The sequence below is a fragment of the Syngnathus leptorhynchus genome, chromosome 2 (assembly GCF_054491065.1).
Source record: "Syngnathus leptorhynchus isolate UIUO chromosome 2, UIUO_Slep, whole genome shotgun sequence".
Classification (NCBI taxonomy): Eukaryota; Metazoa; Chordata; class Actinopteri; order Syngnathiformes; family Syngnathidae; genus Syngnathus; species Syngnathus leptorhynchus.
Window position 1 is genome coordinate 2,995,836 of NC_141196.1, and position 22,891 is coordinate 3,018,726.

Below are 22,891 nucleotides of genomic sequence, written 5' to 3' on the forward strand. Positions count from 1 at the left end.
GTTTGTTGCGTTTCCACGTCGTCGACAAGCTCGATATTGATGATGATCGTAGCGGGTTTCGAGTCACCCATTTTGCTGAATAAGTCCAGCTTCTGACGTCCGTTCGTGCGTGCGTTTACGTGGCCTCCTCGAGCGAGCCGTGAAAAAAAAGTTTAGGTGATTGTAATTGTGCAGCGATGTATCCGGCGAGTGATTGAGAAGCAGGCTCGAACGTTTGGTATTTATGATAATGACACAGATGCTTATCACGACGGTGCTCACGTCCGTCATTGTTTTGGATGGGATGTTTTTGTTTGCGCCTCTCTTTTTTAATTTGCTGTTTGCCACGTTTGCTGGACCGCTAACGTGCAGTAATTGTATTGCGCACGCCAATAAAGCACAGCGGTTGATTCATTTAGCCAATAAACAGTCTTACCCTGCTTTGTTGCAGTTCATCATACCCGCCCCCAGCTTTCTTTCTTTCTTTTTTTTTTTTTTTAAAAGCTTGTTCACAGTATCATTATTGTATTTAAAACCTTTTCCCGTTCAAGTGAATGAAAATGCAATTAAACCATTCCAGCCGACGCTAAAATCACAACAAAAATTCTGGGGAGCAAAAATAGCGCTCCCGAATATTTGTGCGTTATTAAAAAAACAACACACAAAAAAAAAAAAAACATCCGACGTGATAACTCTTATCAGTACGGCACTAATATCAGTCCTTCTTCGCAGAGGATAAAGACGAATGTGACTATTTTTCATTTTGTTCTACATATGTTGCTTTTATTCAATTCCACGCTTAAGCGCAACAGATGCTATTTAGCATTAGCAATATGCTAGCAGACTGAAAATCTAAGCTACGTTGTTTGAAATACACCGAGAGTAATTCTCAGTTTTATTTTTCTGTCACCTCGGTTTTATGTTTGACGATAAATAGTCAGGTGTAAAATTGATGCCAAAATAAAAACGAAATGACAAAATTCACAACAAGCGTCAAGTCATGCTGCAACATTCATGCTTTTATAAGCCAAGCCTAGCATTAATAAAACCCCTCATTTACATAAATTACCGTGACCTAAATGATAAATTAGACTGTAATTTCCATACATTCTATCCAATAATCCCCCTTTGGAGTCCTACTAAGCCTTTTTCGCCCTCTCGGGGATTTTGAGCCGGGTGCGATCAAAGGTTAGACACCAGCATGGGGATTGAGCATGGTGAGGATGGAAAGGTCCTGACACGCACACACATGAAGACTCAAGCACACACACCCACACACTCTTTTTGGAATTCCGCGATCCCTCTGCCTCTCCGCATTCCGATGTCTGCCGCCACTCAACGACTATCAATAATAAAGAAGTCACTTTTTCCCGAGCCGGGCTCGTACATTCATAAAGCACGCCGGGTTTGCTCAACAGCGATTTGCTGGGAGTGATACGACTCCTGCACTTATGTTTAGTCGATGCCACGCACACACACGAGCACGGTCAGAGCTGGTGGAATGCCTGAAGGGAGATGTAGTGGCGTGAAATGACAGATTCAAGACCCGCAGCCTTTTCCGCCAGCTGGTGGGTCTTACCTGTGCTGATGTCACGATTCTCATTTTACACACACGATGCACATAATTGGCCCCATTTGCTTCCATGTGCTTGTTACTCATGCATACGCTATGTGCCAAGATGTTTATTCTTAGTGTAAAAAAGAAAAAAAAGTCATATCAGGCTAAGTCTTTGCGGTTGTAATGTTTTTTTAACGACTTGCAGTTGTACACATTAGCATTTTCCGTACACGGTGTCTTTACTGTGTCTCTCGTCAAGGTTGTTTGCGGGTGAGACGGCGGTCTCGGTTGCAATTTGACATTTGTGTTGTCTCTTGTTTCACAAAAAAAAACCAACAACAGTAGAGAGAGCTAATGTGGCGTGATGCTGAGTTTTAGTTAATGTGCTCCTATTAATCAAGGCCACAATGCCGCAATGATTTTAATGAGACAATTAAGCACACCCAATCAATCAATGTTTTAATATGACCTAACTTTTCCAAACTTCTACATTCATGTCAACTGTAGGCGTTTTTGGAGGGAAAGCTTTGAGCAACACCTAAAAGCCGAATAAAGAAAATTACATTGGAGAACAAAATGCTTTGAGGAATTGTACGTCAGGGGCCGAAGGTGTTTCCTGTTGAAAGCCAACCTGAGGGCTCATGAATATTCCCTTCACGAGTATGAGCTGGAGACGTCCGGCCTTTTATGGAAATAATTGGAATTAAGCACCGGGCGCAGAGTTGAGTTGCACACCAACCAAATGTCAAATAGCGGTTTAAAACGTTGTTAAGCGCAGAGCGGGCTGTTAATTCGTGTGTGTGTGTGTGTGTGTGTGTGTGTGTGTGTGTGTGTGTGTGTGTGCGTGTGCGTGTGCGTGTGCGTGTGCGTGTGTGTGTGTGTGTGTGTTAATACAGAGAAATACATGGATTACCTTGCCTTACTACATGTGTAAATTCATGCTAAGCACCTCGAAGGCCGTCACTTGTTAGCACAATGCGATTTCATTTTTGTCATTTTAGACGAAAAGCTGAAATGAAAGAAGGGTAATGTGTGTTTGTGTGTTTACCGCATAGTGTTACGGATAAACCTTAACCTCGATTCAATGAAAAATGCGCTCGTTTAAACATAGTATCTTAATTGACATTGGGTTTTGCGGAATTTGAATTGAGCAGCGATAGTCACTCGTTTTTCTCCATCTCATGCAAAATGGCCGCCCCCTGAGAGAAATGACGTTTTTTCTATTTGTCACTCACAGTGAAAGTTTTGTGTAAAACTGACATGTAAACCAAAGAAAATTAAATATTGTACATTTAAATGCAAAACTATTCAAGCGAGTCATATTTTATTGAACAAACGTCTCCTAGCTTAATGTGAACTTTGCTAGCTTAATGCTAATGTTAGAGACTGTCTAACAGAAATTAGCATAGATGTTACGGTAATGATTAAAAGTTGCGCGTTTTGACTTATTTTGCTGACACGTTTTTATTGTTTGCGGCGATTGGCGTGTCATGTAAAATGCAGTGCGAAGACGCCATAGAAGGAAAACTCGTAGCGACGCTCTTGTTGTTTTGAGTATGCTAATCGGATCTGTATCTCATCCGATGTGGCAGCGAATTTTTGGTGCATAAATATCACATGCGGGGGGGCACATTAATGATTCATTAGGTCCCTAAAATGATACTTTCATGTGATGTGCTATCCATACATTGGCGCAAAGGGGGGGTTCCGTGCGTGTTTGTCGTTGACCTCGCATGTCGGCCGTAATGGAAATAGGCGTCGCTCCTCCTCTTCTCGTCTTTCTCGTCTCATCCACCGCTGCCTTCTGGACGCCGGGCTTATTTTGTTTTCTCCTCCTCACTCTCCCATCTGGTTCATAACAAGGCAAGCAAGAATTAATTAGGGGGGCAGATTGCCAGGCGGAAGAAAATGGCGGAGCCTGCGAGCTGAAAAGGAGATGGAACCGCATCAGATTGTTGCGTGCGTCTTCTTTGCTAAAGATATTTTCAGAGGCTGCTGTCCATCGCCGCCACGCATGCTTTGTTTGCGTCGGCCATCTTTTTGGCTTCTTTGCTAAATTGGAGTCAAAATGGCATCCTCGTACCACAGTGATTGCAATTCCTTATTTCTCATCCTCTGTATGGCACGCGCCTCCCCTCCATCTCATCTGTTTCCTTTTCTAAAAGTATCTCATGAAATTCATACAAGAGCCTCGACGCCTTCCTCGCCACCTGTGTTTTGTGTGATTATTCATCCTCTCCCCTCGCTTTTCTCCACCAGCTTCTTTTTTTTTAACGGGTCGCTATTTTGCTTTTATTCGTCCTTCCTTTGCTTAAACGATTTGCAGAGCCGGTGCGTCGAGCCAATGCTAATCTAATAGCTAAACCGGGTCCGGTGGTAAGCAGTTGATTATGATTGTGTTCCCTAGCACTGTATTGTGGCAAGGGAGTTTGCTATTTAGCATTTAGCGCTATTACCGCCACCGCGGGTTCCAAGCCTCTAATCAATTGGACATCCATTAGCATCTCCCCCACCACCAGCTCCATCCTTTCTTTCACAGTCTTCCCCTTCGAGTGAGGCCAAATTCAATCCCTTTCCACACTCCCACTTTGAAAGCAGCTGTTTATCCTCTTCCACACTCCCACTGCCGCATCTCTCCCCACTCCTCGACTTCAGTCGGAAACGTAGAGCTTTCATCTTGTTTGTTTCTCACTCTCTTCTTTGTCAGCGCGCACCAAAGGACGACGGCTTTCCGCTTTACCTGCCGACATTGTCGTCTTCTCGCGCCCGCCGCATTTAGCGCAATGACCTTTGGTGATCGGTGACTGTAATAATGAGGCTAATGTACTGTTATAATGTAGCGAGCGTACGTTTTGTTTTTGTGTGCGCGCTTTATCACATCTTACACTCCAAATAAGTATCGGGTGTTACGTAAGCGTGTTTTATTTGTCGTGATACAGGGGCATGGGAGCTTAAAGGTGCTGCTCTACCTTTGTCAGTATGATACACCCGTCCTCTGTAGGCTTTGCAGATAACATCCAGTGCAAGAAAACATCCTTTTAGAGAGCCAGAAACTCTCTTTGTATTCTGGTGTGCCAGTGTTATTGATTTTTGACAGACTTTTCTTTCTTTTGGACAAAGTATAGTGAAATGTTCTTTATTGTTGTTTATTTGTAGTTCAGGGACCTATTTATTTATGTATTTTTATTTATTTTGTTTCTTTACATATTTGTTGAAGTTTCCTTCTGCCCAACATCAGAATCAGCATCACGTTTGAAAAATCCATATTGACTCAACTCAGCTCATCTTTATTTCTAGAACACTTTAAAAACAAACTTTTGGCTTAGCTAACTGCATAGCGGTGAAAGGAAATAAAGGATTCGGAGCACCCAGTGCTAACTCAAAATGTCCTATTTGCCAAATAGGATCTACACACAGTCTCCGGTGTCTTTAAAGAGAGCCAGTCACACTTAAGTCATAAAAATCCATCAAACAGAGCGAGAACATTCTTACCGCCTTTATGAAGAGGACTTCAAGTGCTGCCACTTCCTCATCTGCCGAATAGCCAATCAGGAGCTTTTTTTTTTTTTTTTTTTTTAGTCCGCCGCACGGAACGATTTGTAAGGTGGAGGACCGGTGCTCCTCGAAGCATTTTTGCTTTTTTTTTTTTGACTGTCAGCGATAAAATCGAAACTTGGCAGCCATTCAAAGGCCTGAGAGAAAACAAATGCTCGAGTACTGCCTGCAAGAGAAATAGATGTACAGCATCGGGCTTGACATCTCGGTATGGCGGAAATAAATAGATTGACACTTGAGAACATCATGTAAGGCAACACCAACGTACGACTCTGTGAAATAATTTTCTTGGAAGTGAGTCATTGATGGATTGAAAATTCAAGGAGGAGAGAAATTAGATTGATCGTGTCCCTTTATTATTTCAATAGATATAAAAAAAATTTGCTTTCAAAATGTGCTCGGTAGATTTTAAAAATATGTAAAAACATCCGTCACTCAACTCCGAGCAAAGATGGACTTTGTATGTAAGCGTGCCAGCGGAGCCGTCAGAACAACAACGCGAGCGTCAAGTTGTCTACGATTCGACTTTCTCCAGCAACACATTTCACAGCAGGCGGCCGCATAATCGTCCTTCTGCTCGCCCAGTGTGACACAAGCGCTAATTGAGACGAGCGGTCCGAGACGGCTAGCTTCTGCTTGTCGCACTTGTTGACTTCTGCTGCTGTATGTTTTATTATGAAAGGTCAATTATCTGAACCCAGAAATGAGCACTCTCTCGCTCAATTTTTTCATTTGATTTATTTTTTATTATTCGACATTCTGTGTCAAGTTGCATCTGTCAGAAAGTGGAATACCATATTTTCCGGACTATAAGGCGCACCTAAAAACCTCAAATTTTCTCAAAAGCAGACAGTGCGCCTTATAGTCAGGTGCGCCTTATAAATGGACCAAATGCGGCCCTCGTCTAAATTTAAACTGGCCCGAAGCATTGTGTCAAAATCAGTCATAAGTCAAGTCAAGTCAAGTCAAGTTTATTTGTATAGCCCTAAATCACAAGCAGTCTCAAAGGGCTTCACATAGACAATCAATTGACAATTATTCTCAAAGCATCCCCTGATCTTGGGCTCCCAAAAGGGCAAGGAAAAACTCAAAAACCCCTACCAGGGGAAAAATGAGAAACCTTGAGAAGGGACCACAGATGGAAGGATCCCCCTTTCAGGATCACCAGGCTGCAATGGATGCAAAGAGGGCACATAAAATACATCATATGGAAATCAAAAAGTGGATGTCCAGGCCAAAGCGAAGAGCTGTCGGAGGTGCCTTCGATTGTCCTGGCAGTGTCCTCTAGGAGGGTATTCCGCTGCAGATCCCTCATGCTGAATTGGTCCACGAGAATCTAGATAGCCGTCGTCAGCTTGGGTGTCACCTAACCACCTCCCCAGCCGGGGAGGGGTGGGGGGAGTGGGGTCGGGGAGAGGGAGCAAAAACAAACTCCAGCCGAATCGGCTACTACAGGTTAATTAAAGGCCACATCATAAAAATACGTCTTTAAACGTGTCTTAAATATTTCTACTGAGGTAGCAGTTCTAATATCCATTGGCAGGGCATTCCAGAGCTCTGGAGCCCGAATAGAAAATGCTCTAGCCCCTGCAGACATTTTCTTGGCCCTCGGTGTCACTAAAAGACTAGCGTTTTGCGAACGAAGGTTACGAGACGGAACATAAGGAACAACTAAGTCGACGAGATATGAAGGCTCTAAGCCATGCAATGATTTATAGGTTAATAGAAGAACCTTGAAGTCACATCTTAAATGGACCGGGAGCCAGTGTAAATTGGCTAATATTGGGGTAATGTGATCAAATTTTCTTGTCCGTGAGAGCAGCCTTGCAGCAGCATTTTGTACTAACTGTAGACTTTTGATGCTGGACTTGGGAAGACCAGAGAATAATGCATTACAGTAGTCCAGGCGCGACGTGATAAATGCATGTATAATAATTTCGGCATCACCGGTCGAGAGGATTGGGCGAATCTTAGCAATATTACGAAGGTGAAAAAATGCTATTCTGGTTATATTCTTAATGTGCTTTTGAAAGGAGAGCGTTTGGTCAAATATTACCCCGAGATTAGTTACAGTATCACTCTGAGTGATAGTACGGTTATCTAGAGTTATAGCGGTTTCCTTAAATAGATGTTGATAACGAGCTGGACCAATTATCAACATTTCAGTTTTATCTGGGTTCAGACGAAGGAAGTTGAGAGACATCCATTGCTTGATCTCCGCAAGGCATGCCTCAAGATTACAACAGTCCCACGGATCTGTCATTGATAATGGCATATATAATTGGGTGTCATCCGCGTAACATTGAAAGCTAATATTATATTTACGTATTATGTTCCCAAGCGGAGTCATATAAATATTAAATAGAATTGGTCCTAGTACCGATCCCTGAGGGACACCACACGTAACTTTATAGAGCTCAGAGGACGCATTGCCATGGACCACACGGTGCGTCCTGTCCGATAGATACGAATGAAACCAGCCTAGTGCTGACCCCGAAATACCGACACTACCTTTAAGACGCTCTAGTAAAATATTGAAGTCAACAGTGTCGAAGGCAGCACTAAGATCGAGTAGTAACAATACCGACTCTAAGCCATGCAATGATTTAAGCCATAATTTAAGTGGCCTGCTGAAGACGATGAATCATGAATCAAAAAGACTATGGATCATTATTTTGTGATTATAAAGTAATTTGTTGCATCTGAAGTTGAAATAAAAAAGATAAAATGGAGAATGATTTGATTTGGATTAAAAATCTGTCATAATGCAACCTGGCCTGTTTACTGCACTCACAAACACCAATATCACCATTCTTATTCATACAACAATAACAACAACAAAACAAACTTAATACATCTAATAAAAAATGCATTCACCTTTCATAAAATTGTTAATTTGTTATCATTTTAATCTAACTTTCACTTTTAAAGTTTACTGACCTATCTGTTTTGTTTTGTACTTGCTTTACATGTTTATTTTGTGTGTTGTGTGATATTAACATTATTGATATATTGTTTTCACTATTTCAAGTTATTATATTGTGATGGTGATTAATGGTGCGCCTTATAGTCCGGTGCGCCTTATATATGGACAAAGTTTTAAAATGGGCCATTTATTGAAGGTGCGCCTTATAGTCTGGTGCCCCAATCAGGGGATGGAAACATTTATAGGACCCCCGATGGGCAAATTCTTCTTGAACTCAGATGTGTTTTTTATTTGCTAGCTTCTTTTTGCAGGCTTCCTTGCACTCAATAATAATCTCCAACCTGATATCCTTAATACCACGCTAATGACAAGACTAGACTGGAATTAATGATTTGCTTTTTGAGTGTAGCCAAGCCTTTCCTCGGGAGACACACTTACATGATCACATTACACCTTTTGTATTTTAATCAAATTTGCTTTCTTATTTGACGGTATATTCACGTGGGCTTTATTTCCTTTCACGCGTGGCGGATTCATTTGCACAAATGTGACAAAGTCAGCCATCCACGGCAAATTCCCGCGCACTCCATTTGAGTCCATGAGGAGCTACTTAGTGCACTTTTGAATGGAAAGGTGCAAACCGTATTTACGGCAGATTCTCAAAATGTCGGCTTTTTCTGTTTCTTCTCAGCGTGGACCTGGTGCACGCTCAGCTACACGTGTGCGCCGGCCGCAGCTTGCCAGAACTGGGCCTCAGACAGGACAAGATCAGAGTCAACGGCTGCGCCATCCAGTGCAGGGTGACCACCGAGGACCCGTCCAGAGGCTTTCAGCCAGACACCGGCAGGATCGAGGTAGGACTCATAGCAAGTTGCGCTAAAACCTGCTGAGACTTCTGCGTTAGCTTAAACGCTATCAGAAGCATTGACCCATATTCATAACCTGAGTTGAAATATTTGTTGAAAATCTAAATGTAAAAATATAATAAACGAAAGAAACTTGGAAAAATAACTAACAGGATCGAGATAGGACTCGTAGCAAGTTGCGCTAAAACCTGCTGAGACTTCTGCGTTAGCTTAAACGCTATCAGAAGCACCGATTGTTGAAAAGCCAAATGTAAAAATATAATAAGCATATTCATGGCACAAACTAGCAAAAATAACTAGGTCTGTTTGGCGGGATAGCTAACTCTCCTTTCTCATTCGCTCATACACTAAAACCTGCTGAGACTTCTGCGCTAGCTTAAACGCTATCAAACGCTTTGACCCACATTCTTAACCTAAATTCAAATATTTGTTGAGAAGATAAACCTAAAAATATAACAAGCATATTCATGGAACAAACTAGCAAAAACAACTTGGCCCGTTTGGCAGGCTAGCTAACTCTCCTTTCTCATTCGCTGACACCCACGTCACTCACCACACACGCGATATTGCATCCAATTACTCAAATAATTGTTGATAAATTACTCGAGAGCTTTTTGATGGACCAGATAGCAAATTCCCAGCCACACCAATGGAAATTCCGAGTCCGTTTTATTCTTGGCATTTGTTGTAAACACAGCATATGTGCCGCTTTGAACGGTGCCTTTTCAACAAATGCCTTTCTCTCACCACGGGCTGGCGTTTTATTACTCATCCTCCACATCTTTGTTTATCTCAAGGGCCTTGCGAGCAATTCAGTGGTAATGAGGGCCGGTAAGAGTCCATAAAAGCGCAAGTGCGTTTTTTATTTTTTATTTTATTAGGATGACGGTAAGAACATTGGGAAGACTGCCCCCCCCCCGAAACGTCATTTTTTTTTTGGTCTCCTTTTAAATATGATTTCATTCGTCTCGCGCTATTGACTTGGCGATAAAATAAACCATCAGTCTTTTGTGAGGTGGGGGTGGGGGGGGGTTATGTGCTCAAAGCCTCATTTCAATCAAGGCGTTCATTTATCACCCACATTTGTTTCGTTATGTGCTTCAATTACCGACAGCCTATCATCATTAACTCTCATATTGGAGTATAATCCGGAAATAAGCGCAGGTTGCGCTCCCATTTGCTTTCAGGTCGCTGACATTCTCACTTTCAGGCTATGTTACTCCCCACGTGAGGTTACGCTACAGAAAAAAAAAAAAAAAAAAACACAGCGGCATGTCCGTGAAATAGCTTGCGACCTTTCTACTTGGATGACATTTCTGCCTGCTTTCCTCCCCATCTTCTCCTCCGTGTTCCTTCTCTCAGTGCATCACCTCTTCCCTCCCACCCTCCAAGAGTCTTAAAACGACGGACATATTTTTGCCCTCATCCTTTATAGCTTCCTCATCTCTCATCTTTGCCACCATTGTTGCCTTCACAATCCCCACCCTGCGCTCGCCTATTTTCATCTCTCTCTCTCTCATGCCGCTATCTGGGCTCACATCGCCCCCGCCCCTCCCTTGCACCACTTTGCCATGCCTTTGAGTTATGAAACGTGTTGACACAGTGAAAACCTCCCCAGTCGCTATCCATTATGAATGAGCCAAACACAATCAAGACAAAAAAAAAAAAACACGTCAGGATGGAGCAGTTGGGAGGCTTGGAGGATGAATAAATGATTAATCAAGGGCAGCGGCAAGGTCATCGCGGACGTTCTTATTGCCTTTGACAATGTCTTACTTCTCCTTTTTAGTCTTGCTAAAAAATAGAGAGCCTGCTTTCAAACGTTATCATTAAAAGCAAATTAGGTTTTCAGAAGCCAAACTCTGTGAGTGAACAGCATTCCAAATATTTACCTCGCGTCACTTCCAAAGTCCGAGACAAAGCATGACCGTCGTTTTTCTCGGAATACTTTGAACATTTCTTGCGATGGACAAGTCTTAAAAAGCCTTTAAAGCATTTAAGGGATTTTTTTTTTTTGAGGCCGCCTCAATTGTAGAATGACTTTGAGTATATGTATTGCAGTTCACGTCTGTTCCACCATAATAATAAACTTTTATGCGTCTCTGGATGTGTCAGTCAAGTCTGAGCGCTGTTATCCTTGTCACGGGAGAATTTTGAGACATAATGTGGTACACAAAATTAATTTACACCAATAGTCCTATTCTTCGATGAAATATCAACCATAAAAATGTGCTTTTGATGTGAAAATATTTACAATAAATCCCGACGCAACAATTTTACATTTAACAAACGTAGTAGTAATCGTATTTTTTAGCGTGTGCGTGCCATGCATGTCAATGTGTGTGTTTGTACTTAAACGATGTCATCACTTTTCTATACTTAAATAGTTTTCATACTTTTTAAATTCAAAGTAGACTCGGCCAAGACTCTCGTCCATCCCCATAAAAAACAAAAAGGATTGATGGTATTTCACGTCATTGGCACTCAGTGTTAAACAGTTTTAGTTAGCTCAACATTTAAAAAAATAAAAATAAATAAATAAAATAAAATAAAAAAAAAATATATATATATAAAAAAAAAAATATATATATATATATATATATATATATATATATATATATATATATATATATATATAGGATTGACGGTATTTCACGTCATTGGTGTTAAACATCTTTAGTGAGCTCAATCTTTTGCATCACTCATGGCGCTAAGATATTTGAAAAATGATGGAATTGCATTTTGCCTTTGTGAGTCCAGAATGATGTGAGAATGACTTTTTGTAGTGTATCAAATGAACGTCAGAGCATGTTTTTTTTTTTCCCTGGAGTGATGTTGTGTTGGTATAAGGTGTAATTCCACCTTGAAGTGCAAGAAAATTGCCGTGTTTTTTTTTTTGTTTTTTTGGGGAGATGCCAGGATTCCGCCCACTATTGACGATAAAGTTGAACCTCTGAGCCTCAAGCGGTGACTTACAATGTACTCCAGCCTTGAGCAATGCATTTCAAAGAGTGATGCCACGACAAAATCCAGGGCCGAGTCTGGCGGTAACAAGAGTAAACAGCGCAGAGGACAAGCGCTGATGGATGTCATAGCTCCAAAAAAGAGGTCACTCGTATTGACAGAGACGGAATAACAGCAAAAGGCCGGACTGCATGTCGGCGGGGTGGGCGGGAAATAGAGGGGTGGGGGGGCGTTAAAGCGACACCTTGATATTTTCTCTCCAACAAACCAAAACAAAAACAAAAATATGGGCAGCACATCGGCAGCGGCCATCACTCTTTTTTTTTTTTTTTTGCCTCTTCATCAATCCCATGCCACATTTCATTCCTCAACCCTGATTAAGTTCACGTCTCCCGTTTCTCGATCCTGTACGCCCATCCTTGGCTTTCTCTCATCTTGCTCCGCCTCCTTCCGTTGCCAGTAATAAGGTTCAGTTTCTGCTGTAGCTCTCCCTCCTGTGTTTCTATTATCCACCCGGCACCTCATTTCACTTCTTCATGCTCCCATCCCGCTGTCATGTGCGATTCAGTGTGCTTGTTTTACCCCAAGCGAAGCATGTAGCTCTGGAAAGGCAGCACCACCCTTAATCTTGGAGTCTTTGCCTGCCTAGAGACATGCAGAGAAAGTGAGAAAGAGAGATTGAGCAATGTCCCTTATTGTTTTTCCCCAGCCAGAATTGGAATACAGTATGAAAAAAAAAAAAAATCATCATCATAATTGATCCCATACATCATGTCACCATCCCAATATCCTGTCTTCAGTGTTGACGCGCATCAGTTTTTATTTACCCGCCTAAGCGCGTTTGCGTCGATCGATCATTGTGACAGGACTGCGCGATTTATTGATACGGATGGATGGCATTAATATTAATTAATGTTTTTTGTTGTTGAAATGGACTGTTGCATTAAACTTGAGTGGTTTAGATGTCGTATATTTAAAACCACCGCAGGTTTGCGTTAAGGAAGCACGCTAAGTTTAATGCTAGCAATGCAAACAATGGGTTCTTAGGGAAGCACGCTAAGTTCAATGCTATCAATGTAAAATGCCACGCTAACGGCTAGCATTGACAGTTGCGGGTATTGATACACAAATGATGCAGCAGCACTTGTAGACAGACGATACTCACAGGTATATATTCTTTATCCTCATTTCCATTCATTTCAAGAGATGCTTACTTTATCTTCGCATTGTATACATAGCTGTCAACACAATACAAATCTTGCATGATGTAAAAACTCTCTATGTGAGGTTCAGAGACCTGAAAGATAATAAGTTGTTCTTCGAGTGGGCAAGCCCCAACTCCACCGAAAGAACACACCCTTTGACCTCGACAAGGTCACACTTTGTGATGTCATCCGACATGCAGCGCAAGTGGAGACAATGTCCGGCAGTCAAGGCCGAGGTAATTATCGGAGCAAATTCACGCTGTGTTTAAGGACTCGATTGTCTGCCTTTTGTGTCATCTTTTGGCATTTCATATGGCCAAATTTAGCCAAACAGAAATTGTCGCCGCATCCGCCGCCAGACAATTTAATTGCAAAGATTTGACAGCTGAAATGGGTGAAAAATGTTCCAGCTCTGAGTCAATACGTAAAGACTATTTGTGGCTCTGCTAACCGCACAGCTTAATGGAATATTTATAAAAACTCCAGATGCCCCCCTAGTGGCTTGTCTTTTTTCTTTTTTTCTTTTAAATGATGTGTGGTATGAGGACAGGCCCCGCTATTACTGGAGACAATCAGCCTTTGGATGTTCCGACCCGCTCGGACAAAGCGATTAGTAATGATTACCTGTTTCTTTGCAAAGTGAGCAGCTAAGATACTCATTCATTCGGGGAAATTGGTCCTTGGGATGGAGTATGTTTGTACATTTGAATTGACTCGTCCATTTATTTTGCTCTGCTCATTGTGGGTAGCTTTTTTTTTTTTTTTTATTAAGTTTTATAGCATTGTTTTTCCAACAAAGAATTGAGTCAATATTGCCCTACACAAAATAAATCATGATTGAAATTGTCCATTGAATATCATATTGCATCAAGATCTTATGTTGTTCGAAATACATACTGGTCAAGCTCCCACAGTTTATTTTTTTTACAGAAATTAATTGCATGCAGAGAAAATGAAAACAGAGAAATAAATGATGTGAGCTTGCTGACAGGGTGGACATTTTTGCTTAATGTTAACATTGCTGACAGGTTGAACATTTTTGCTTAACGTTAGCATTGCGAACAAGGTGAATATTTTTGGCTAATCTTAGCATTTCTAACTAGTTATATGATGACAGTATGGACATTTTTACCTCACGTTAGCATTGCCGGAAGGGAGATTTTTTTTTTTTGGGCCAATGTTTGCATTGCTGACAAATTGGATAATACTAGCTTAATGTTAGCATTTCTTCCAGGGTGGACATTTTTGTCAATATGATTGACAGGGTGGACAATGGCGCACAAAGAGCTTTTGTTTTTCTTTAGGTAATGATTCAACCTTTCTACTCAAAACCACCATCGAGCAGGCACTGACACGTTGTGTTTGATTCTCGACATAACGGCGCGCACGGCGATAGCTGCCCTTTCTCTTCTGTACTTATTACCTCTTGGCCCACGCAATGTCTTTACGTGGCCATTTTGCAGCCTGCCGCCATCGATCGTGTTTATTCCAGCCGTCTGGACTCGCAGGTGTTGAATGTGTCTTCTTTCTGTTTCTCATCATCTATCATCCAGTGGCGCCGTTGAACTTTTCGACAATATTTGTTGGATAGCTGGGCGCTGTCCAGCGCTGTTTCAGTCAATCCTCATCTTTCCCTGGCATGCTTATGCGTTTTGCATCCAATCCTTTATTTGTCCTTTTCAAGCTCTATTTTTTGCATCCTTTCCTCGCCTCGCCTTTCTCTCGTCTCGGCGATTTATTTTAGTGGTTCTTCCTTCACGCCCCCGCCCCATCCAATATTTACCCCACATTCTCTCTCCATTTCTTCTTTATGGAAATCTGCTTAGTCGTCACTTTTTTGGGGAGGGGGGGTCCTCCCCCCCTTCTCCCTTTCCTAATTCACTTTGAAATCACATTCTCCGCGGGCCCTCAATTTTCACCTTGTCTCCGGTTTCTTCAATAAAAAACTCCTTTCTTCCGCGGCCATTTTTCATTTGTTTGTCTTCGGGATTTGTCTCCATTTGTCTGCACTGTCCTCATTTCCTCATCCTGGCTCAATCCGCCTCTTTTGCAATAATTTCCTTCTGCGCGCGCTCGCATCATTCACTCGTCTCCCGACTACGCTATAAATACGGTACCTGTTATTGTTTCGGGTTGGACGGCGCTCGGCGGAGGAGTGCGTGTCGGTTTTACTTTTCGCATTGTCTGCTAAAGACTCAGACTTTGTGTGCGCGATTAAATTCCATAAAAAAACAAAAAAATACCTAATAAAAATGATAAAATAATACATAATATATATTGTATATAAAAATTATTTAGTTCCCCATTCTGCGGCACTTTCCGGGATATTTTGCAGCAATATAAAACCGTTTCCAGCAAAGCAGGCTGGCAATTGAAAATAAACGAATGTGAAAACCTGCAAGGTGGCTAACCTTGAGATAAAACATTTTCAAAGGCATTAGCGTAAGTTGTCAGTGTCAAATTAGGGAATGTGATCTGAGGCGCTGCCGTCGCACGTGATGAACTTTTAATGTGTTGCCCAAGTCTGCGGAAGCTGTCAAATTTCTTCCCCATGAGACCAAATCAGTGCCCTCTTCCTCTTCACACTCTTTAATGGTCCAAATTCCAGAAGATTAAAAGCTGCACTATTTTTACGTTTCAAATCACACTTCCTGGATTTACCTGCTTGTCACCCCAAAGCAACTTTGACACTTTTCAGTATTATAGATGTGAACATGTTCTCCACCCTCCATTTTGCACTTTTCTTTCTCATGCATCTCTTCTATTATTGCTCATCTTTATTCCAGCTGCCAAACATCTGGTTTCATCTCCTTTCTCTGCCGCTCGTCACCTGCGAGAAAGGCCTCGTACGTTCTTCTTTTTGTATGTTGGCCGAGCACTCTTGTCTGTTTCATTCCGCCGTTATCAGCATGCGCAGACATCCCGACGCCTCCCCCATCCATCCATCCATCCTTCCTTCCTTCCTTCCAGTGAATCCCTCTGAAGCGCGAAAGCAGGGAAGACGGGGATTGACACGAGAGGTGCGGGGGAGAGATTAGTGACAGAGTGGACAGAGAGAGACTCCGTTGCGGGAGTGTGTCGTCTCAAATGAAACGACACCAAATGTGAGTTTTGAAGTGGGCGGATGTGTTTGACTGGAAGTGGGCAGCGTTGTGCAATGTGTGCCGCTGATACTTAGCGCTGTACATTGCTCGGGGAGGAAAGGCAACAAGATGGAGGATGGTAATTGACAAAAGATGTCAGCGTGAAGAAGGTGAAGAAGGAGAAAAGCATCCACAGAATCAAAGGAGAGTCTTCAGGGAGTCGGTGCTAGCATGTGTAGCCCCCCCCCCCCCCCTGCTCACTTTGGGCTGCGAAATGTCACATCACGCCAGCTTTCTATTATGTCGGTCAAAAGGGCAGCGCAATATTGGCATGCCGAGATGGCGGGACACACAACGGGGAGAGCGCAATCCCGCCATGTTCCGAAATGTTCCCTTTGTGCCGCCGGCTTCATAGCAACTGATGGCTTCGAGTATTTTGCCCTTCCTGTCTTATACGCAAATAATTAGAGTTTCTTCTTATTGTTTTGATTAAGCTCTAACTCTGAAGAATCTGGCCAATTTTGGAAGAATCATTCATTCTATATTTTCTGTCAATAGGAGCAAGGCCATTGAAATTGCTCAGAGGATGGAAGGGAGAATTTAACAAGGTGTAGCAGGTGCACTTATCTTCCATCGTGAATGCGACGTGACACTGCGGAAGACACCTGTTTTTGTTTACGCAGCACAGCCTTGAATCCTTCCCACGCGGGTAGCGATGCGCTTAAACCCCCCCCCCCCCCCCCCCCCCCCCCGCGGCAAAAGCGGGCCTTTTAAATGTCACACCAATAATTCAATTCATCCGACGCAGTCAGACGGGCGTCGGCCGGCAGTCGCGCAGCAACGGCACTGCTGCGTTTTTGCTATCAACCACCGCTACGAAGCGAAACAGACAGGATACAATAATAGACGTTGGAGTTTGCGTGTCAACGACATCTCAAATGGCGAATGTGCTTTTAGGGGATCAAAATGGGAGATGTTTGTTTCCCAGCATGCTTTGCTTGAGTTACAATTAATGTTTGATTGTCATGATTTTTGAATGTCTTCATTTTCATGGAAATGTGAACGTGTTTCTTCGTCGTCCAAAGTGGAATTAATGCATATTTGTGATAGTTTTGGTGAAAATCTCCAACACACTGAATGGTCATTTTTAAATGTTTTATGGGTCGGATGTAATTGTGTTTTACTCGTGGAACACTTACACCATCCAATCAGACGACACCGATTGTGAGGACAATTTAGATGAAATCGATGCCAAATTTGTCTTTTCCGGGCCATTTAAAATGATGTGGTGGGCTGTATACCCCCCCCCCCCCCCCGCGGGCCTATAGTTTAAGCACTACTGAGTGTGAAGGGAAATTAGCCTAACATGGCAACACACAGTTGCTGAAATCTGATTGGGTAAAAAAAGAACAATCTCACAGCGCAGTTAAGAAAAACACAACAAAATGGAGTCCCTTAAAATCGCAAGCTAATTAATCAGGTGTCATGTGGACAATTGTGTTTCCCATTTCCATCAGCTCCGATTCTACTTTCCCGGAATGTCTCGTATCTTGGCCTCGGGCTGGCAGCTGGCTAAGTATCCATCCCTCATCACACACGCCGCCGCCAGGTGTCCCTTCCCTGACAGTTTTGACATACGAGAGAGGTGATACGGATGCTATGATGGGAAAAAAATGGATTCCCGGAAACATGTTGTTGTCTCCGCGAGACGTTTAGGGCGAGGGCTGAGATGGGAGAAAAGAACTCTCACCCCCCCTCCTGTGCAGTGGCGCGTTGATAAGCAAGATTCAATATCTAATAATAGTCTGGCAGCTCGGTCACGTGGGCGCCTAACGTGGTCAACGGCGGCTGGCGGGAGGTCGCCGCGCCGACAGCCTCTCGTTGTCTCGTAACACCGTTGCGGTAATCATGTTGTTTAACAGCTGCCCGCCACGCAAAACACATCCGTCCTGCTAATAAGCTCGACATCTGAGGTCCATTTAGTACACAAAACACCCTTCACGGAAACGTCTCTCGGTATTCCAAAGCGCTTTTCAATGAATTTCTCCGTTTAGTAAGCGGAAGGAAGATAAACAGAAGGCCACCTGTGGTTTTCCTGTCGCCGAATAACTCTCATGTCATCGCGGAATGCGTTTGCAAACCTCGAACCGGATACCCGCACATTTATTCTTTGTTGTCTGTCGCCAGATATTTGTCAGATATTTCACCTTGTTTGATAATGAGCAAAATTGCTTGGCATCAAACAGACAACTTTAAAGAGCCACAGAGTGCTGTCATAATTCATTTGCGATAAATGCTCCATTGGGAAAACAGCAGTGAACAAATTAAGCATATCGGCACAACTTAATCGGATTGTTTTCTTTTTTTTCTTTTTTTTTTCCATCGTATCAAGATGAGACCAAAGCCTCGGCGTGCCTATATGATTTCTCCATTGAGTGTTTTTTAATCTTTTGTTCCTGTCAGAGCCAAACAGACACCATGCGCGCGAGCGTGACTCAGATTTAACACCTATCAGCTCAGGATTAGAAGCCGCCGCTTCGGAGTTGCTAAAGAGAGAAAGAAGCGAGCTCGTCCTTGTTAGAAAAGTGTGAAGTTGCGTGTCAACGTGGGTGGCTGTCGAAGAGCTCCGGAATCTTTTTGGGATTTGAAGTAAGGCACCGGGATCGGATGGCTTCAAAGAGCGTCGCGGGAAAAAAACCTCGATTTGAATCGGAAAATCGGTGTGGATTTACAAGTCACGAGCCCATCGAATTGAACCGTAGCGAGTAGTTCCACTTTAACGTGAACCGTATCAAATTGTCTTTTATTGGACGGATGCACGCTCGTTATTCACTGCAAGGCAAATCTATTTATATACGTAGCTCATTTCAAACACAAGCTATGAGCTCAACATCTCAAAATATTGACATTCAAAAGTTTAAAAAAAAAGACTAAAAATGAAAAAAAAATCCACCAAAAAGTGAAATAGTGAAATTTAGTTCCATACTTTTTAAAAGATCTTAAAAATGTAGAAAAAAAATGTACCTAGATTTTATACTTGTGTCTGACTTCACTTCTTCTGTTTCGATGCAGTAAAAAATGAATGAATAAAAAACAAAAAATAACAAATGCAGTGAAATTTAGCTTTAAAGTTTTTGAAAAATCTTAAAATGTGAAAAAAAAAAATAACCTGGATTTTATAGTCGTGACTGACTTAACTCCTTCCATTTGCATGCAGCATATCAGCCAAATGCTGCTTCATCATGTTTGTTTGAAAACATATCGGTGGTGCAACTAATAATCATTTGAGGCAGCGATTATTTTGTCAATTCATTTGATGAATCATCTTTAAAAAAAAAAAACTGTCATTTCCATCCCAAAATATTTGAAGATGATTTAAAAATTGTCATTTTCTTCCACTTTCTGGTCCACAAATAACTTGACACAAATTGATACGACTGGGCTGGCTCATTAAAGGCGGCGGCAACAGCTTTGTATCACCCGAGTCAGAATTTCACCATCAAAATTTGACAATGGCTGGCGACTGCTGACGCTAGTAGCAACCACCGGGCATCCGCGTTGCCAATATAGCTCTGTGAGCATAATTCCTCGATCGAGTGGCGTCGGAGAGGGGGCGCCGACCCACCGGGGAGCAAAGGCAATAAAGGCATGTGTGAGTGGGAGAGCTCCAATTCTCTCCCTGGCGCGGCGGCCATCTGCGCAGAGTTCGATTAATCATCCCGCTTCCCCCAGACGTGGCGAGCCGATGCCGTGACATTCGGAGCTCGTCTATGTGTGTGCGTGTCTTTCCCCAGTCAAGCATTTGCAAGTTTGGTCGTGTCAGCGCTGCCTCAGCGGCCATGTGTCGAGCCGAGCGTTGGCATTTGTTAAGCATTCTATTTACTACGGTGCCACCGGTGGTTACGACCAGTCCCGCCGGTCAGCGCCAGTTGTTGATGGTGTTAATTAGCAACACGTCCCCCGATGGTCCGCTTGACCGGCGCGTCGGGAAGGCTTGAAAGATGTGCACGGCGCCTCTCTGACAGATGAGCACGTCTTCTTCAAATTAGCTTATTGTGCAACTTCCCGGCGTCAACAAAGAAAACGTTGTCAATCAGTCTGACTCGTTGATGAGAAGAGGGAAGATTTCCCAGAGGAACATCTTTGAGGGAGGAGAAGACCGAGGCTTTTTTCTTTGGGGTGGGGGGAAGACACGTCGTCCGTGAATCACACCGAGGAGTCCAAAGATGTACTGCGGTTTGGAAGACGTCCAACGAGGCTAAACAAGCCAAATCTGGATCAGCAGCAAGTTGTGCACCTTCGAAGAGCTCCTGAATATGCATGGTTTTCTCATTAAGCCTCATGCATTATTCAAAGTGAAATGAAGGAAAATGTCAAAAATGCTAGTTAGGCTAACACGGCACCGACGTTCTCTGTGCTAGTTAATAAAACAAGAGGAAACATGAACATTACACGAGGAAAGACGTTAACAAACTGTCCAAAAATTTTGCCATTTCACTTAGGATTATTTTACGTTAGCTTAGCGGTTAGCACGACGTTTCCGTCATGTCCTCAGCTTCCTGCTGGGTGTTTCACATGCAGTGACTCCTCAACTAATTTAGTCATAACTCTACTTTTCAAAAATGTACTTTATAACTGGCCAAGCTAGCTAGCTGGCCCGCCGTCGCTCGTACGGCGCCGGGCAACTTAGCTTAGCGCCTAGCATTCCTTTTGCGTTTACCCAGCAGAATGAATCAAATGTATTTTTAGCTTGACACGAGACAATGCTTTTGTCATCACCAATAATGTCACTACAAAATTCAAAGCGATTATTTAAAAATAACATCCCAAAACTACATCAGCGAGAAGTGATGATTGAGATAAACTAATGTTGACTGCTTGATGAGAGATGACTGAGGAAACGCACGCCAGAAAAGTGACACCGGCTTCACTCGTTGGCATCTAGCAGAGACGAGAGAGCAAAATGCTGAGAGCGCGCTAATGAGGATGATCTGCAGCTTTTGGGGGGGAGGAAGCGTGAGTTTATCCCAATGTCAGGCTAATTCCCCAGTCAACAAGCAGCCCTGGCGGGACAAGGGCTGCTAGACATTTTGAAAACAAGATCCGGGCTCTATTTATGCTACTGCCCCAGATAATAGCACTAATATGTTTTAAACAGTCTTAGCCTCGGGGTGGCTGGGCTCGTTCACTTGAAATTCCGCCGCCTCAAGGGTGTAAATGCGGGCTTCGACTTAATATCCTTACATTCGAAAAACAGACAACACTACGATCACATTGTGACCGACAACGGCAATTAATGGGTATGGAAAAATATGCGAAGGAGGAACATCGGCGTCTGCTCGTTTGCACTCGTTTGACCTGGAGAAAAAAGCCCGGCGTCCACCGGCGTCGAGCACAAAAACACTCTGGTGCCCCAAAAAAAAAATAAAGACAATGCTTTTTGAAATTTCAAAGCGCCCCGCATCCCAACAAGAGCTTGTAATCATTGTGAGAGGATGCAGGAAGACACACGAGGGCTGCGGAGGGAAATAAATAATAGATGGCGAGCAGGGAGGGCAAACTAATGAGGGTCTGATTTCAAAGCGTCAATGATTGTCAAGTTTAATAGCACCGATCCCGACACTCACGAGCCGGAGTGGCTCGACATGCCAAATGGAGCGAGCCCAAGTCCATTGAAGCTGGAAAATAGTCGAAGCGCATTGAAAACATTTCACACTTGTTTTTGTTGACAAAGTTGTTTCCTCTTTCATAAAAGTTGCGATTTCCTGCCCCATTATTGTTCAATATAGGACACAAAGTTTAAGTAGATCAAGGCAGAGGAATAACGATCAAAGTGCTTTTAAAAATAAGAGAAGGACGTGGGGGAACCTTCGACGACTATTTTACATTTCTCATTAAAACAGAATCCCGCTTATGCAGCTACAACAAAACAAAAACAAAAACTCTCGTTCCATCACAACATTCACTTCCAGCTTCAGAAATGCATCAGCGGTTAGTCTGGCTGATGAGGAATGCGACTCGTTCATTCACAAGCAAGGAGGGGTCACCGGCAAAATTGAACTGGATTGGAAATTAATTTCAGTGCGGTGTGTGTCAGTGAGCAGCTGTGCCGCTCGGAGCCGATCCGCATTTGGTGGTGGGGTGGTGGCGTTTTCCTTCACTCCAGAAGGTTGCCAAATGCCAAATGATGGAGATGTCAAAGCGAGGCCGGCAAAGGTGGCAACTGTGAGACGTTGCGTGCGGATGAGAGAGGATTACGAGGGATAACGTCCTATCAGAGGTGCCGGAGGATAGCCAAGATAAGAAGTTGAATGAATACGCAAACAGCTCACAACGGCTTGTCGTTTCCGAGACACTACAGTTAGCTTGCGTCTGGAGTTAGCTTGCGCCTGGGGTTAGCTTGCGCCTGGGGTTATCTTGCGCCTTGAGTTAGCTTGCGCCTGGAGTTAGTTTGCGCAATTAGCTTGCGCAATTAGCTTGCACCTCTTAATCTGTCCTTTGACGGCCTTTTATTTTCTTTTGCTTGAATGGTCGCACTGTTCAAACTAGTTCTCTTGACATGAGATCGGAATAATTTCTTCCCAATAGAGCAAAAAATTACTGTAGAGTTGTGAAATCAACACACACACACACACACCTTTTTCTTTTAATGCGGGAAATGACTGTTCTTTATTGTTTTAGATCACATCAGATGGTGCCGGTAGAGTTAATGAAGCAACCTCAGAGTGCATCGGACAATTTATTGACGGGCCAGA

The 22,891-nt window shown here is 43.0% G+C and overlaps 1 protein-coding gene across 1 annotated transcript in view; it reads left to right on the forward strand.

The window, feature by feature from the left end:
• Window positions 1–22,891, forward strand: part of LOC147060121 (pyruvate carboxylase, mitochondrial-like) — a 116,204-nt gene that overhangs the window by 27,114 nt on the left and 66,199 nt on the right. The window contains exon 11 of the mRNA XM_085933307.1: window positions 8,710–8,872. Coding sequence (XP_085789433.1) covers window positions 8,710–8,872 — 163 coding nt within the window. The remainder of the gene's footprint in view (window positions 1–8,709; window positions 8,873–22,891) is intronic.